Raw genomic sequence first — 17,790 nt, 5'->3', positions numbered from 1 at the left:
CATCAATCCTGGGCTTAGAGACAGGCCTGCACGCAGCCCACGCGCTGGGGTCCTCCACCGTGAAGCTCCAGATCCCCCCTACGAGCACCTCCGTCGCCGTGCCAGCTGAGAAGCAAATCCCCTTCCCGCACCAGCTCTGGTGCCCCCCGGTGCCATGCCCGCTACTGAGGAGAGGCCAGGTCCGACCCCAAAGCAGCAGCCCATTCCCAGGTCGCTGTCGCCTCCCCCAGCCCCCAGGAGGGGCTGTTGCCCGGCCGTCACAGGCTGGGAACGGGACCGTTTATCCCCAGAGGGAGGCAAGGGTGGGAGCTGCCGGGGTAAAGGAATCCGTAACAAGGCTGGGCGCCACCGAATTAGCTCCATCCAGCCTCCAGAGCGCCCCCGTCTGGGCAGCTTCTCGCCCGTTACCTGTTCGCCTGTTCTCCACTACTCGCCCTGAGACACGTCCCTCCCAAACCCCAGCACCCTTCCCTCCGGGTGCTGCCCGATGGCAGTGCCCCACACCTGGGGTCCTTCCCTCCCAGGGAGCCCCACCCCCTCATGCCGCCCTTGCCTAAGTGACCCTCTCCCAGTCCTCAGGGCAAACTGCCACCTAACGTGGCCACTCATTGGCAAGGGGGTAGGGCCCTGCTGCCTTCTTCAAGCCCTAGTACCCTCAGGCCGTGTCCCGGGCCCTGGAGCCGGGGATGGGGTGAGGCCAGAGCTCCCCAGCTCTGCCTGCCTTTCCCCGCCCTGCTCTGTGTTAGGAAGCCCTTAGCTTCCCCAGCAGCCAGGTCCCTCCTGCTCCACAGCTGGAGTAAGAGTGTGCCCAGCCTGGCCACTCGTCCCTTTTATACTGCCCTGCTGGGCTCTGATTGGCTGCCACGAGCCCTCCCCGGGCTGTTTTTAATCCCTTATGCCAGGGCAGGGCAGGCAGCTCAGCGCACGGTCGAGCACTCACCCCCTTGCAGCAGTGATGGAATAACCTGCTGGCTCAAGTCAGTCCCTGGAGTTCAGCCGCCCCGGCACAGGGGTCGCTCAGACCTTGGTTAGCGCTTCCGTTGGCGGCAACCAGCAGCCGGGCTGAAGACGAAGAGGAGGGGTTCCCTGGGCCAGCTGGAGGGAATCCCATTGTCCTCGCTGTGGACAAGCACGTCCCAGTGCGGAGAGTCACCCGCCAGGCAGGGCTCAGCTTTGCAGGCGGAACCCAGCGCTCCCCTGCTGGCCTGAAGAGTCACCGGAGACCTGCTAGGTGTGGAGTGGCACCAGCCCTCCCGGGCGCCCGCCCAGCGGAGATTCGGGGCCCCGGCAGCCTGCGTCTCCCTGGGTGGGGCACGTCCCCGGTGCCTTGGTGTTTATCCGCACACGGGGGGAGGAATGAGCTGGAGCCCTGCCTGGCACCTGCCGGGGCCCGTTGTCAGTCAGTGTCGAGCCGCTGGCCCAGCCTCCCAGGCAAGCCCTGTGCCGGCGCGCCTCGCCTCCCACGCACACGAGAGGGTGCAGCGAGAACCAGCCGCTCGCAGGGTGTAGACCCCTCCCTTGGCCCACCGTGGGCCAGGCTCTGGGCAAACACAGAGCAGCGCTTGCAACAGTCGTGCGCGGGTTCAGCTCTCCAGCCACAAATGGCCCGGGGCGGTGTGGGGCCGAGGCACAGTGGTGGGCTGGGGCAGGGGCCAGGTGGAGGGCGGTGGGTGCCAGGGAAGGAGGTGGGGGGCGGGGCTGTGAGTGCCAGGCAGACGGGTGGGGGGCAGGGTGGTTTGGGGGGCCTGGGCGGTGGGTGCCAGGGCGGGAGGAGGGGGTGGGGCAGTTCGGGGGCCTGGGCGGTGGGTGCCAGGGTGGGAGGAGGGGGCGGGGCGGTTCGGGGGCCTGGGCGGTGGGTGCCAGGGCGGGAGGAGGGGGTCGGGGGGAGGGTGGCGGGCAGGCAGCCGGGCAGGTTGGGGCAGCCTGGCTGAGCGAGTTGCCCCGCGCAGGTGACCTCCTACGGTGGGGAGCTGCACTACACCATCACGCACAGCGCTGCCCCTGGCGCCCAGCCCCTGCCCGGCCGGCCCGACGTGCTGCTGCGGGGCAGCGGGATCTACCTGGAGCACTTTGCCGAGGCCAGCCCTCCGCCGGGCACCCCCACCCCCTTCTCCGTCCCCTTCCGCGAGGTGAGTGCAGCGGAAGCGCCACCCCACACCCAGCAGCCCCCCAGCAGGGCAGAGGCTGCCCGGGGCCCCTGGGGTTAAGTGCTGGTGCCCTGCCGGGTGCCTGCCCCTGTCTCCCCAGGGACCAGCACCTGTTTCACAGCCATCTCCGCATGCTGGGGCAGGTGCGGCTGCTGCTTGGAGACAGCCCACACTGCAAAGCCGCCACCCCGCCACTCCACTGCCAGGAGAGCTGCCAGCTCGCAGGGCCCATAGCCCCTGGGCTGGGGCACAGGAGCGGGGGGCGCGGGGCGTTGGCTGGGTCCTGCTGCTGCCATCGGTCACCTGATATTTGCTCTGCCCTCCCAGCGTGCCTGGCGCCGGGCTGACGGGCAAGGGGCCACCAGGGAGCACTTGCTGATGGCCCTGGCCGACATCGATCTCCTCATGGTCCGGGCGTCGTACACGGACAGGCCGATGGAAAGCAGGTAATGCGGGGCCTGGCCTCTCGCCTGGCGAGGGGCAGCGGGGATCTCGGAGCCAGAGGAGGTATCCTGGCTGTGCCCGTCCTGTAGGGAAATGGCCGGGCCACTGGACTGAGAGACGGTGCCAGCTGCAGCCACGCGCCAGCCTTGTGCGCTGGCCATACGTGACGCTCCAGGTCCACACATGCAGAAGAAAGCAACACACGCATTGTGTACACGCACAAGCCCACACCACAAGTGCACCAAGCAGACACCACACGTTCGCCCACATGCCACGTGTGCACCGTGCTGGGGGCCGAGGCTGGAGCGGGGGGCTGATGGCTGGGGCTGGGGCTGTGCCCACGCCTGTCTGTGCAGGAGGCTGAGCTCCCTCATGGTCTCTCCTCTCCCAGGATCTCCAGCGTCCACATGGACGTGGCTGTGCCCCACTCCACAGGGCAGCAGCAAGCACTGGAGGTGGAGGAGTGCACCTGCCCCCCTGGCTACAGTGGTCCTTCCTGCCAGGTGAGTCTGCCCCTGGGGCGGCCAGGGTCCCCCCCCGCTAGGGCATGGGGGCCACAGAGCAGGGGCTCCATTGGGCAGACAGTGCTACCTGGTGCCAGATGGCAGCTGGGGAGCATTGGTGCTGTGTCCTGCTGGGGCCAGGGCTGTAGCTCCAGACGCCCCCCAGTGTGCAGCGAGGCAGGACCTGTCTCAGCACGGGAGGGAGAAAGTCCACGGAAATGTAGACCGGCCAGCCTTACCTCAGTCCCCGGGAAAATCCTGGAGAGGAGCCTCAACGAATCCAGTCTGAAGCACTTGGAAGAGGGGAAAAAGATCAAAAGTAGCCAACATGGATTCACCAAGGGCCAGTCCTGCCTGACCAATCTGATTAGCTTCTATGACGAGGTAACAGGCTCTGCGCACATGGGGAAGGCGTTGGATGTGATCTACCTTGACTTCAGCAAAGCTTTTGATACAGTTTCCCACACCATTCTTGCCCATAAGTTAAGGAAATATGGATTGGATCCATGGTCTGTAAGATGGGTAGAAAGCTGGCTTGACGGTTGGGCCTCATGGGTAGTGGTTACTGGCTCAATGTCTGGATGGCGGTCGGATTCAAGCAGAGTGCCCCAAGGCTTGGGTCTAGGGCTGGTGTTATTCAACATCTTTTTAATGACCTGGACGAGGGACTTGATTGCACCCTCAGTAAGTTTGCAGATGTCACCAAGCTATGGGGAGAGGTAGACACATTGGAGGGCAGAGAGAGGATCCAGAGTGACCTGGATAAATTGGAGGACTGGGCCAAAAGAAATCTGATGCGGTTCAACAAGGAGAAGTGCAGAGTCCTGCACCTGGGCCGGAAGAATCCCAAGCATTGTTACAGGCTGGGGACAGACGGGCTCAGCAGCAGCACAGTGGAAAGGGTCCTAGGGGTTATGGTGGGTGAAAGGCTGGATATGAGAAACAGTGTGCCCTCGTAGCCAAGAAGGCTAACGGCATCCTGGGGTGCATTAGGAGGAGCATTTCGAACAGCTCTAGAGAAGTGGTTGTTCCCCTCTATTCAGCACTGGTGAGGCCACATCTGGAATATTGTGTCCAGTTTTGGGCCTCCCCAGCAGAAAAAGGATGTGGATTTGCTGGAGCAGGTTCAGTGAAGGGCAACAAAAATGGTTAAGGGGCTGGAGCACGTGACCTATGAGGATAGGCTGAGGGATTTGGGCTTGTTTAGTTTACAGAAGAGAAGACATAGGGGTGATTTAATAGCAGCCTTCAGCTTCCTGAAGGGGAGCTCTAAAGAGGATGGAGAGAGGCTGTTCTCAGTGGTGGCAGATGGCAGAACAAGGAGCAATGGTCTGAAGTTACAGAGGGAGAGGTGTAGGTTAGATATTAGGAAAAACTACTTCCCCAGGAGGGAGGTGAAGCACTGGAATGTGTTGCCTAGAGAGGTGGTGGAGTCTCCATCCCTAGAGGTTTTTAAGTCCCAGCTGTACAAGGTCCTGGCTGGGATGACTTAGTTGGGGTTGATCCTGCTCTGGGCAGGGGGCTGGACTAGACGACCCCCTGAGGTCCCTTCCAGCTCTGGGATTCCATGATTCCCTCAGACAGTGTCTGAGCCATGCTGGAGCTGGCAGTGAGCCCTGGGCCAGGGCAGCCCATCGAGGCCTTAGGCCCATGCGGTGTCAGTCTGACCTGTGTGCCAGGCCAGGATGTTGCTGCCGCCCTGTGCCACGCTGACTGGGGGAGGGGGCCAGTCCTGCTGAGCTCAGCGTCCAAAGGGCAAAGCGCCCCAGGCAAGGCCAGGCCTGAGCTGGAGGGACCTGGCACCTGCGGGGGAGTTCCAGCCTTGCCTGGCACTGAGGGGGAGGGTCCCAGACCCTCCTGGCACCCAGGGGTGAGGACCCCAGCCCTGCTTGGCCCCGGGTTTAGGAAGCCTCTGGCCCGGTTCTGTCCCCAGGACTGTGACGTGGGCTACACGCGCACCTCCAGCGGCCTGTACCTGGGCACCTGCGAGCCCTGCCAGTGCAGCGGGCACTCCTCCAGGTGTGACGCCGAGACGGGGGACTGCCAGGTGAGCGCTGCCCGCGTGCTGCTGCCTGTCTGGCGTGGGCAGTGGGGCCATTGGGTGACTCCTCAGGGCACTGAAGTCCCAGCACCGCTGCAGCTGGCTGGGGCCAGGTGCTTGGTGAGGGCACTGGGCACCTAGCGCAGCAACGATCTCCCCCATCCCATGGGCAGGAAAGGCCAGGCCGTGCCAATGTCCCCCTGCCTGGCCCCCAGCTCTAGCATCCTCTGGTGGGCACCACCTTGTGCTCTGCCTGGCCCGGCTGCTCCCCAGGGGGTCCTGGGAGAGGGGCCTGGCCCAGAGCCATGCCAGCCAGTTCCCCTCTGTGAGCTCCCGCCTCTGGAGATGCGGCTGGCACGTGGCGAACAGTAGGTGCCCACAGCCTGTGCCACTCCTTGGGGGTAGCGGGCTGCGGGGTGTGGGCAGGTACCAGGCGGCAGTGCGAGCGAGGGGGTGTCGAGCGGTGCCCGAGCCCAGCAGTGAGAGATCCCCTCTCTTTCCTTTCAGAACTGCCAGGACAACACCGAGGGCACCAAGTGCGAACGCTGCCAGCCAGGCTACTATGGTGATGCCCGACGGGGGACACCAGCTGACTGCCAGCCCTGCCCATGCCACGGGCCATACGCCACCAGCCAGTACGTCGCCTGACCGCCGGGGGCAGCCCAAGCCTGTCTGTCGTTGCGTGGGGTGCTGGGGGTAGGCAGGGCTGGGTCCGGGGACAGGGCTGAGCATGACTCTTCTTTGCTCTCCTCTCAGAGCCGTGAAAACCTGCTTCCTGGACACGGACGGACAGCCCACATGTGACGCCTGCGCCACGGGCTACGTGGGACGCCAGTGCGAGAGGTACGGATTGCCAGTCCGCTCCTTCCCAGGCGCTGCTCGGGGACTGCCTCACGTGCCCTAGATGGCTCAGCTGAGTGCCAGCCTGGACCCACACTGGGGGCTGTGGGAGCCCCCCAAAGGCAGGGTGGGATGTGCTCTGGGAGTGCCAGCCCAGCTCCTGCCCTGGGTACTGGGGAGAAGGAAACCCCTGTAGGCCCAGTGACCTACGGCAGCCCATCTCCTGTGGAGTCGAGTGCCTCTTGGGGCCTGGTGCGTCTCTGGCTGCTGCCCAGCTGTGGCACGCCCAGGCTGAGGCTGGCTGAGGACTGCAGGGCTTGGCTGTGAATGATGCTTTACTCAGCAACGGACCCCAGAGGTTCTCTGGGTCCCAGTTCCCTTCCTGGGGTTCTTGGTCTCCCTGGCGGGGCCAGCAAGAGGCACTCCCACAGCGGGGCACGGGGCAGGTGCTGAATTCAGAGGGTCCCAGTGTAACGGGTGTGATGGAGTGGGGGGAGGGCCTGTGTGAGTCAGGCTGGATGTCTGAGGCTACAACTCCCAGTGGCTAAGGATGACCCTGGGGCTACAACTGGCAGGTAACACCTCTGCCTGAACAAAGAGCAGGGAGGAGCTGAGCTGGGTTTTGAATCGGGGGTGGCAGTTAGAGGCTAGGAAACAGGAGAGCTGGAAGGCAGCCAGCCTGAGGAGGGGGAAGCTACACCCCAGAGGGGCACCCCTCGGGGTCTTCTCCCCAGGACGGGATGGAATGACTGTCTCTGGCTGCTATGCTGTCGCTTCTGTGAGAAACTGGGCATCTGTCGCCTAATAAACCTTCTGTTGTACCTGCTGAGTGAGAGTCACTCCTGCCAGCGGATGGGGTGCAGTGCAGGGGGACCCCTGAACCCCATCACACTGGTGTCAGAAGTGGGATGCAGTGCACCCACGGATGAGCTCCCAGCAGTGGCTGACTGAGCACCAGAGAAGGAAGGAGTCTCACAAGAGCCAGAGGGGGAACAGAGCCATTCCTGCAGCTGCTGCTGGTGAGTGGATACCCCGGGAGATAGCGGGGAGATGGATTATACCCGACTCCTGAAGGCAGAGCTAGCGGGGCTGTGCAGAGAGAGGGGCCTGACCGTGGGGAAGGCGACCAAGGCCCAGCTTATTGCCCAGCTGGAAGAGAATGACCGATCCGGGGGGGGCAGAGCCTGTCCCGGCAGAAAGTGGCTGGTCAGCCTCGGGAAGCGTTTCGGATTCTCCGACAGGAGCAGGGGCTCGACACCGTCAGACAGACGCGGTGCCCGCCAGGTCGCGCTCAGCTAGCGGTGGTCCATCGCGGGCAGAGTCCCCCGCCGCAGAGCTGCGACGGCTGGAACTCGAGGTGAAATTAAAGGAACTGGAGCACCAGGAATGGGAAAGAGAGCGTGAGCACGAGCGCCAGGAACGAGAAAGAGAGCGTGAGCACGAGCGCCAGGAACGGGAAAGAGAGCGTGAGCGCCAGGAACGGGAAAGAGAGCGTGAGCGTGAGCACGAGCGCCAGGAACGAGAAAGAGAGCGTGAGCACGAGCGCCAGCTACAAGAGAGACAGCGGGAGGAGAGAGAGCGAGAGCGGGAGCATGAGCGAACCATGGCAGAGGCGAGACGCCAAGAGGCCCCAGCTGCGGTAAGCGGGGAGAGGACCAGACGGCTCGGGGTGGCCAGTCACTTGGAGACGCGTGTGCTGGCCCAGTGTCAGGACCCAGGGGACATGGACGAGTTCCTTACCGCCTTTGAGCGAGCCTGTGAGTTGCATGAGGTTCCCCCAGATGAGTGGCTCCGGCACCTCACCCCCTTGCTGGGCCAGAAGGCCGCAGCGGTGCTCAGCCAGCTGGTGGGGCTGCAGCCTGGGGACTATGAACGGTTCAAACAGGCCCTGCTGCATGAGTTCGGGCTGACTCCGGAGATGTACAAGAAGTTGTTCCAGGAGGCGCAGAAGAGGCCAGAGGAAACCCATGTAGATACAACCGCCCGCCTGAAGCAATACTACCAGAAGTGGGCGTTTGGAATGGGAGTCCAGTCCGTAGAGGACCTGATCGAGCTGGCGGACGTGGAGCGATTCTACGAGATGTGCGCACCTGACCTGAGGGTGTGGCTCGTGGACCGGAAGCCAGGGGACTCACATGATGCAGGGAAACTGGCAGATGACTTCACAAACAGCCGGGCCAGGTTTGAAAGTGAGCCCCACAAAGAGAGGGAGTCCCGGAGAGACCGAGAATCTCAGAGAGACCGGTCCCTAACTGTATGACAGAGGGGACCACCTCTGGGGCAAGCCCAGGAAAGAGGGGCCAGCCAGCCACCCCCCAGAGAGCCAAACAGAGCCCGGACAGAGCAGCCGGCCCGAGGGACACAACAAGACCCAGGCTGTTATCGCTGTGGGCGAAAGGGGCATAGAGCAGCCCAGTGCCCCAGGCTCCCAGACAGGTTGAGCAGGCCGGGGGGTCATGGAGTCAACTGAGTGGGGTCCCAGAAGCCAGAGGGGCTGGCGGCCAAGGCGGGTGGTGCTGACAATGGGCACTCGGATTGGGCCAAGTCCACCCCACAGACCAGCTCCTCAGGGGGACCAAATGCTCAGAGGTCAGTTTACAGAGTGGGGGCGGCACTACCTCTGTGGAGCAAGTGTCTCAAACACCTCGAAGTAGACGGGAAAAAGGTCACGGGGTTCTGGGACACAGGCGCTGACGTGACGCTGGCCCGACCCGGGGTGGTGGCACCGGGCTGCATGATACCCGATTCCCACCTGACGATAACAGGAATTGATGGGACCCCTTTCAAGGTGCCCATGGCGAGGGTGCACCTGAAATGGGGGATGAAGGAAGGCCCCAAGGAAGTGGGCGTGCACAGCCATTTGCCGGCGGATGTACTGATGGGGGGTGACCTGGAGAACTGGCAAGGTGAACGCCCTCGTGCCCTGGTCCTGACCCGTAGCCAAAGAAAACGAGGGGTGCGCTCCCCAGATTCAGGGGTACAGGCCCAGCCAAAGTCACAGGAGCCACAGGGGCTAACCCTGAGAGAAAGGGGGCCCCCAAAAACCAGGTCTCACAGGCCACGGCTGCTGGAGCCAGGCAGGGATGGGGAAGTAGCATCCGCTCCTGCCCGAGCGGAAGAATTCCAGGCAGAGCAGCAGAGAGACCCCTCCTTGCAGAAGCTGAGGGAACTGGCCAGTCTCAGCCCAGCTCCACAGCTGGGGGAGGGCTGCAGGGAGAGATTCCTGTGGGAAAAGGGATTCCTGTACCGGGAATGGGCTCCCAGATGCAAAGCGGAGCCATGGAAGGTCCAGAGGCAACTGGTGGTTCCCCAAAAGTACCGGCGCAGGCTGCTGTACCTAGCCCATGATGTCCCGCTCGCCGGACACCAGGGGATCCACCGCACCAGGAGAAGGTTGTTACAGAACTTTTTCTGGCCAGGGATCTTTGCAGCTGTCCGTCTGTATTGCCTGTCCTGCGATCCCTGCCACAGGGTGGGGAAGAGCCGGGACAAGGGGAAAGCTGCCCTGAGGCCACTGCCCATCATAGAGGAGCCTTTCCAGAAAGTGGCTATAGACATAGTGGGCCCCTTCAGCAAGGCAACGCGTTCGGGGAAGAAATATATTTTGGTGGTGGTAGATTTTGCCACGCGATACCCAGAAGCAGTGGCCTTCGCCTCTGTCAACACTGACACCGTGGCAGATGCACTGCTGTCCATTTTCAGCAGAGTGGGGTTCCCCAAGGAGGTCCTCACAGATCAGGGGTCCAACTTCCTGTCAGCCCTACTGCAAAGCTTGTGGGACAAGTGTGGGGTCCGGCACACCTGGGCCACAGCCTACCACCCGCAGACCAATGGGCTGGTGGAGAAGTTCAATGGGACTCTGAAGCAGATGCTGAGAACCTTCATGAATCAATACCCCCATGACTGGGACAAGTACTTACCCCACCTGCTGTTTGCATACAGGGAGGTGCCCCAGGAATCCACGGGGTTCTCCCCGTTTGAGCTGCTGTGTGGAAGGAGGGTACGGGGACCCTTGGACTTGCTCAGAGAAGAGTGGGAGGGGACGGCGTCTCCTGAAGGGGAGTCAGTGGTACAGTATGTACTGACCTTCCGGGAAAAGCTCACCGAGCTCATGGGCCTGGCCAGGGAGAACCTCTCCATGGCCCAAAGGAAGCAAAAGGTCTGGTATGACCGTAACGCCAGGGCCCGAGCCTATGCCACCGGGGATCAAGTGATGGTCCTTGTACCTGTGTGGCGGAACAAGCTGCAAGCAGCCTGGGATGGGCCCTTCAAGGTTGTCAAACAGCTAAATGACGTGAATTATGTGGTGGAACTGTCGAACCGGGCCCACAGCCACCGGGTCTATCATGTGAACATGATAAAACCTTACTGGGACAGACAGAACTTGGTACTGGCCGTGTGCAGACACTGGGAGGGGCAGGGGGATGATCCCTTGGTGGATTTACTCACAAGGACTGAAGCCGGCTCCTTGCTGAAGTCTATTCCCCTCTCAGACCAGCTGACCCCTGCCCAGCAGACGGAGATCAAGGAGGTGCTGCATTCGCATCAACAGCTGTTCTTGGACAGACCCGGACGCACTGACCTGGCTGTCCACCGAATAGAGACAGGCACCCACGCCCCTATCAAGTGTGTGCCATTCAGAGCCACAGGGAGGACGACTCAGGACATAGAGCGGGAGGTTGAAGACATGCTGGCTCTGGGGGTGATCCAACCCTCGTCCAGCCCCTGGGCCTCTCCTGTGGTGTTAGTCCCTAAAAAAGATGGGTCTGTTCGGTTTTGTGTGGACTATCGCAAGCTTAACGCCATCACTGTCTCGGACGCCTACCCCATGCCCAGGCCTGATGACCTTTTAGACAAGCTGGGGGGAGCCCGTTACCTCACCACCATAGACCTCAGCAAGGGGTCCTGGCAAGTGCCATTAGACCAAGATGCCCGGCTGAAGTCGGCTTTCATCACTCCTGTGGGGCTCTATGAGTTCCTGGTCCTGCCCTTTGGCCTCAAGGGGGCACCCGCTACCTTCCAGCGTCTGGTGGACCAGCTACTGAAGGGGATGGAGAGCTTTGCCCTGGCTGACATGGACGACATTTGCATCTTCAGCCAGACGTGGGAGGACCATGTGTCCCAAGTCAAGCAGGTGCTGGACCGACTCCAGAAGGCCGGTCTGACTATCAAGGCAGGGAAGTGCAAGGTGGGAATGGCTGAGGTGACCTACCTGGGCCACAAGGTGGGCAGCGGCTGCTTAAAGCCAGAGCCAGCTAAAGTGGAGGCTGTCAGAGATTGGCCAATACCCCAGACTAAGAAACAGGTCCAGTCCTTCATTGGGATGGCGGGGTACTACCGGAGATTTGTGCCCCACTTTAGCTCCATCGCAGCCCCCCTCACGGAGCTGTGTAAAAAGGGAAAGCCTGACAAGGTGGTCTCGACCGAGCAGTGCCAAGAGGCCCTCTGCGCGCTGAAGGAGGCTCTGGTCAGGGCCCCAGTGCTGGCAAATCCAGACTTCAACAAGCCCTTCCTGGTGTTCACCGATGCCTCAGATGTGGGGCTAGGGGCGGTGCTAATGCAGGTGAATGACAAAGGGGAGAAACACCCCATCGTGTACCTGAGTAAGAAGCTGCTGCCCCGGGAGCAGAACTACGCAGCCATAGAGAAGGAATGTCTGGCCATGGTGTGGGTGCTGGGGAAGCTGCAGCCGTACCTGTTTGGACGGCGTTTCACCGTGTACACCGATCACTCACCCCTGACCTGGCTGCATCACATGAAAGGGGCCAACGCCAAGCTCCTGCGGTGGAGTCTGCTCCTGCAGGACTACGACATGGAGGTGGTCCATGTGAAGGGGAACAACAACACCATAGCTGATGCCCTGTCACGCAGGGAGGGCCCCGAACTTCCCCAGGTCACTGGCTAAGTGACCCCGCTCAGTTCGGTCTGGAAGGGGGGAGAGATGTGATGGAGTGGGGGGAGGGCCTGTGTGAGTCAGGCTGGATGTCCGAGGCAAGCAGCAGCTCCCAGTGGCTAAGGATGACCCTGGGGCTACAACTGGCAGGTAACACCTCTGCCTGGACAAAGAGCAGGGAGGAGCTGAGCTGGGTTTTGAATCGGGGGTGGCAGTTAGAGGCTAGGAAAAGGGAGAGCTGGAAGGCAGCCAGCCTGAGGAGGGGGAAGCTACACCCCAGAGGGGCACCCCTCGGGGTCTTCTCCCCAGGACGGGTTGGAAGGACTGTCTCTGGCTGCTGTACTGTCGCTTCTGTGAGAAACTGGGCATCTGTTGCCTAATAAACCTCCTGTCGTACCTGCTGAGTGAGAGTCACTCCTGCCAGCGGACGGGGTGCAGTGCAGGGGGACCCCTGAACCCCATCACAACGGGGTCCACCCACTTGTGAGTGCCCCTCTGTGGCCAAGGGGTGTGCGTAAGGCCTGGGCCTGATGCTCTGCAAGGCTCTGGGCTGGGATCTGACTCGTCCTCTCCATGGTGCTGTCGATTCTCATGTTAGGCTTTGGCCGGTCTTGGCCTCACCCCGGTCCAGGTTCCGCTCGCGCTCGGCGCCGTCCGTAGAGCTGCTGGGCTGCCAGGCAGGGCTTAGACCTGGGTCAAGCTCCGGTGAGGGACTGCCAGGCCCTAGCCCAGCAGCTTCTGTTATACTGGCCTGCTGGGTCCTGCTTGGCTGCTGCAGAGACAGCCACTCTGTGCTGCCTGGAGGGCCTCTTTCCTGCTCCTCTTGCTGGGCTGGGGCGTGGCAAGGCCTCGGGCCTCCTGTAGGATCACTGGGGCTTAGTCCTCCCCATCGCACACGGACTCACAGGACTTGTGCTCTCTCCACCTCTGCGCCGTCCCGGGAAGCCTCTCCTCCAGGGCACCGGCCGGAGGGGGTCTGCTCTCTCCTGGGGTTACCCTGTGAGTCCCTCCTCCCCCTCGGACTGACCCCTCTGAGCCTCCAGCGTGCCTGGCTCGAGCTGCATCCCAGGACCTGCGCTCCCGGAGGCATAACTCCCCCCCGATCTCCAGCATCACACGTGAGGTCACAGCTCCACTGACGCCGGCACAGAGACGCCAGCTCCTCACGCAGTGCTCGCCCGTCTCTGTCCTTGTGGGTAAGTCTCTCCCCGTCTCGTTGGTGGGGCAGCCCCAGCGTGGTGCACAGGCCACAGCCGGCCTCCCTGGGACTGCGCGTGGCTGGTGGTGGAGCACACGGACAGACGCTGAAGGCCAGCGCTGAAGTCTCAGGCTCCGTGCACTTGTGCCGAGAGGAAGGCCGCCAACACCCTGCCCGGCCCCTTGTTAGTCTGGGCCCCCCAGGCGGGGCTCAGCCAGAAGGAGGAGGGACTTGTACTGCACGGAGGCCAGGACATCCCCAGCCAAGCCACATCCCCAGCCCTCCAGGGCGTGGTTGGGACCCTCTGCCAGTGTCCCACGACAGCCAGACGCTGCTGGGGCACATGGCGCTGTGCGCGCCAGAGGGGGCTTAGACCCCCCCCGGCCTGGCCTGGCCGAGACCCCGGACGGCGCTCGCACCCTTCCCCCACCCACGCTCCAGTCCAGGTTCCCTTCGTCAGACGCCAGCCTGCATCACTGATCATGGACGCCTCGGCCCAGCGCACCCCGGCAGTGCCAATGGCCGCGGCCCTGGCTGCACAGAACTGGCACTGCGCAGCAGCGGGCGAGAGCTGCGGCTGCTCCGGCTGGCGTGCCGGCACTCAGGGCCACGCAAGGCCTGCGAGTCAGAGCTCTTGGACAGCACCGTGGCCACGTGCTGTGCAACGTGGGTGCTGCCTCCTTTTCCCACCCCAGGACGCCCAGCGCTGCGGGAGTTCTGCACCGCAACTTGTTGCACCCCCCGGAGGTGCTCAGGGCACTCGCTCACCTGCCAGTGGTCCCTCGGGCCGGGCAGCGCCCTCTGAGGTTCCAGAGGTGGGGCTTCCCCGCCGGGGCAACCGCAGCTCCGCTCCATCGCAGGCCCACTCCTCCTCTCACGCACCAGCCGCTCTCCAGCCTTCTACCCTGCATGCACACAGCCACGGCGCAACCGCCCCGGCTGCAGAGGAGAGGGGCAGCCCAGCCACGTTGCGGCCTGGCAAAGGCTCCACCTCCCCCACTGACGAGCTCAGACTGTGCAGGTTCCTTGTGCGTGTCCCTGTCTGACAGCCCCTCCGCGCTGCCCAGCAGGCCGGGCACAGGGCGGTCCTGCGCTCAGCAGCCCGGTGAGCCTGGAGCCCTCCTCCAAGGGGCTGCTTGGGTGCCAGCTGTCGGCATGGATGCCAGCAAGCGGCTGTGTGCCCCTCGATCCTGCTCATCTTCGAGATGTGCTGCTCGTGTGCAGTCCAGACCCGCCCGCCCGCCCCGGCCCAGCAATCTGGCAAGAAGGACCTGAGTGAAGGGCGATTGACAAAAGGAGGACTAGGGTGAGAATGAAATGGCTAAAGCAATCGAATTACATACATCAAGCACAAGTCCCTTGGTGCAGGCTACAGCAGATGGACTGGGCGGCTGTCTTAGTCGTCTCTGGACTGCTCCCTTTGTCAGGGTGGGCCAGCGTCCTTCAGGCGCTGTTCAGAGCAGAGATGGTCCTGCGAACTGGAGGCTGGCGACAAGACGGAGATTGCAGACTGGAGACAAAATGGTGATTCTCAGGGTCCTCTTTATACTCTTGCCGACGTGGAGGGAAATTTCTGCCTGGGCTCAGTTCACAATGGAGAACCGCAGGGCCAGGCTGCCTGGCTGTGTCCGTTCTTGGGGCCTTCTGCCGTTGGCTGACTTCCAGATGGCACATCTCAGCTATGTTCTGGAGAAGTGGACTGGAGTCTGATGAGGCCCTTTCTCTCTGAGGTCCATCTTCCCCTGGCTAGGAGGAGGCCACGCCTCCTGTTGTGAATTCCCAGCATGGTAACGGTTCGAATACAAGTACAGAACCAATCTGCTAACGTCCCATATAAAACATGGCACAGACACATGAGCAGGCTCAGTGAGTTACCAGGTGTGATGGAGTGAGGGGTGGATGTGTGTGAGTGACAGGCCGAGCAGCTCACACTGGCTGGGGATGACCCTGGCTGTCTGTCACCTGAGCTGGCAGGTAACACCTCTGTCCCTGAACAGAGGGGGGTGCCCAGCTGGTTTGAATTGGAGGAGGTGGCGGTTAAAAAAAAAGGTATGATTGTAGATACACATCTCCTAGACCTGGAAGGGACCTTGGGAGGTCATCTAGTCCAGTCCCCTGCCCTCTTGGTAGGACCAAGCACCATCCTTGGCATCTATTTGCCCCAATACCTAAATGACCTACTCAAGGATTGAACTCACAACCCTGGGTTTAGCAGACCAATGCTCAAACCACTGAGCTACCCCCCACTCCCCCCAGTTGGAAGGCAGCCAGACTGTGTGGTGGGGGCTAGACCCCCAGGTGGGAGCACCCCTTGGGCCTCCTCGCCCCAAGATGGACAGGAATGACTGTCTCTGCCAGCTGTACCGACACCCTGCACTGCGCTGTGCCTCTGTCAACTCATAAACTTCCCGTTCTACCTGCTGAGTGAGTCACTCCTGGCTGCAGTTAGGGTGCAGTGCCTGGCGACCCGTGAACCCCATCGCAGCAGGTTTCATTAGACACCTCGCTTGGCAGATCTGGTGCACACTTAGAACAGAGGTTACAATAAGAGTTCTTATGCTCCTTTTAAAATCCAGTAACATCACGGGGGGGGCAGCTGTGTGGGGTTGGCAGTGCAGGGGCAGGACTGGAGGACATGGAGGGATGTGGGGGATGGGTGGGGATGAGGGGGCAGTATGGCGGCGTAGCTGTGTGGGGATGGCAGTGCAGGGCTGTGGGGTAGGGTGGGCCTGGGGGCCATGGAGGGCTGCCGGGGGAAGGTTGCAGACTGGCACAGCCAGCTTCTGGGGTGACCATCCCAATGCATAGTAAGAAAAGCAAATATGGCAGGCAACCAGCTTGGCTTCCCATGGAAATCTTTGGCCAGCTTAAACTCAAAAGGGATGTGCATAAGAAGTGGAAATGTGGACAGTTGACTGAGGAGGAGCATAAACATACGGCTGGAGAACGCCGGGCAGTAATCAGGAAAGCGAAAGCACAGTTGGAACTGCAGCTGGCAAGGGATGGGAAGGGTAACAAGAAGGGTTTCTACAGGCCTGTTCACAATAGGCGGGTTATCAGGGAGGGTGTGGGGCTGTTAGTGGATGAGAGAGGTAACCTAGTGACAGGTGATGTAAGAAAAGCTGAAGTACTCAATGCTTTTTTTGCTGCAGTCTTCACCGATGAGGACAGCTCCCACACTGCTGTGCCAGACAGTGCAGTGTGGGAAGGTGGAGGGCAGCCTTTGGTGGGAAAGGAACGAGTTAAGAGCTACTTGGAAAAGCTAGTGGTACACAAATCCATTGGCTCGGATTTAATGCACCCAAGGGTGCTGAGGGAGTTGGCAGATGTCATTGCCGAGCCTTTGGCCATTAACTTCAAAGACTCTTGGAGATCAGGAGAGATCCTGGGTAATTGGAAGAAGGCAAATGTAGCGCCCCTCTTTAAAAAAGGAAAGAAGGACAATCCAAGGAACTATAGACCAGCCAGCCTTACCTCAGTCCCTGGGAAAATAATGGAGGGGATCACAAAGAATCCATTATGGAGCACTTGGAAGAGGGGAAAGGGATCAAGAGTAGTCAACATGGATTCACCAGGGGCAAGTCCTGCCTGACCAATCTGATTAGCTTTTATGGTGAGGTAGTTGACTCTGTGGACACGAGGATGTTAATGGATGTGATACACCTTGACTTTAGCAAAGTTTCTGATACAGTCTCCCACAATATTCTTGCCCATAAGTTAAGGAAGTGTGGATTGGATCCATGGAGTGTGACATGGATAGGAAGCTGACTAGAGAGATGGGCCCAACGGGTAGTGGTCAATGGTTCAATGTCTGGGTGGTGGTCGGTTTCAAGTGGAGTGCCCCAAGGATCAGTTCTGGGGCTGGTGTTCAACATCTTTATTAGTGACGTGGATGGGGGGATGGATTAAACCCTCAGCAAATTTGCAGATGACACTAAGATAGGGTGTCAGATAGATGCATTGGAGGGTAGGGACAGGGTCCAGAGTGACCTAGGTAAATTGAAGGATTGAGCCAAAGGAAATCTGAGGTTCAACAAGAAGTGTCGAGTCCTGCACTTGGAATGGAAGAATCCCAAGCAGTGTTACAGGCTGGGGACTGACCAGCTAAGTAGCAGTGCAGCAGAAAAGGACCTGAGGATTACAGCGGATGAGAGGCTGGATATGAGTCATCAGTGTGCCCTTGTAGCAAAGAAGGCTAACGGGATATTGGGGTGCACAAGGAGAAGCATTTCTTGCAGATCTAGACACGTTATTATTCATCGCTACTCAGCACTGAGGAGGCCACATCTGGAGTATTGTGTCCAGTTCTGGAGCCCCCAGCATAGAAAGATGTGGATGCATTGCAGAGGGTTCAGCGGAGGGCAGTGACATTGATTAAGGGGCTGGAGCACAGGACTTATGAGGAAAGGCCGAGACATCTGGAGTTGTTTAGTTTGCAGAAGAGAAGACTGAGGGGTGATTTAATAGCAGCCTTCAACTTCCTGAAGGGGAGCTCTAAAGAGGATTGGAGAGAGGCTGTTCTCAGTGGTGGCAGACGGCAGAACAAGGAGCAATGGTCTGAGGTTGCAGAGGGAGAGGTGTAGGTTGGATATTAGGAAAAAACTGTTTCCCCAGGCGGGTGGTGAAGCACTGGAATGTGTTGCCTAGAGAGGTGGTGGATTCTCCATCCCTAGAGGTTTTTAAGTCCTGGCTTGACATAGTCCGAGCTGCGATGATTTAGTTGG

The 17,790-nt window shown here is 60.9% G+C and overlaps 1 protein-coding gene across 8 annotated transcripts in view; it reads left to right on the top strand.

Annotated features, from left to right (window-relative positions):
• Positions 1–17,790, top strand: part of HSPG2 (heparan sulfate proteoglycan 2) — a 186,844-nt gene that overhangs the window by 74,068 nt on the left and 94,986 nt on the right. For all 8 annotated transcript variants that reach the window (XM_074975578.1, XM_074975582.1, XM_074975576.1 and 5 more), the window contains 6 exons: positions 1,950–2,129; positions 2,475–2,593; positions 2,983–3,094; positions 5,028–5,141; positions 5,643–5,770; positions 5,892–5,978. In XM_074975578.1, coding sequence (XP_074831679.1) covers positions 1,950–2,129; positions 2,475–2,593; positions 2,983–3,094; positions 5,028–5,141; positions 5,643–5,770; positions 5,892–5,978 — 740 coding nt within the window. The remainder of the gene's footprint in view (positions 1–1,949; positions 2,130–2,474; positions 2,594–2,982; positions 3,095–5,027; positions 5,142–5,642; positions 5,771–5,891; positions 5,979–17,790) is intronic.

The sequence above is a fragment of the Carettochelys insculpta genome, chromosome 23 (genome assembly GCF_033958435.1).
Source record: "Carettochelys insculpta isolate YL-2023 chromosome 23, ASM3395843v1, whole genome shotgun sequence".
NCBI lineage: Eukaryota > Metazoa > Chordata > Testudines > Carettochelyidae > Carettochelys > Carettochelys insculpta.
The sequence above is the reverse complement of the archived record's forward strand: the minus strand, read 5'-3'. Positions and strand labels throughout refer to the sequence as shown.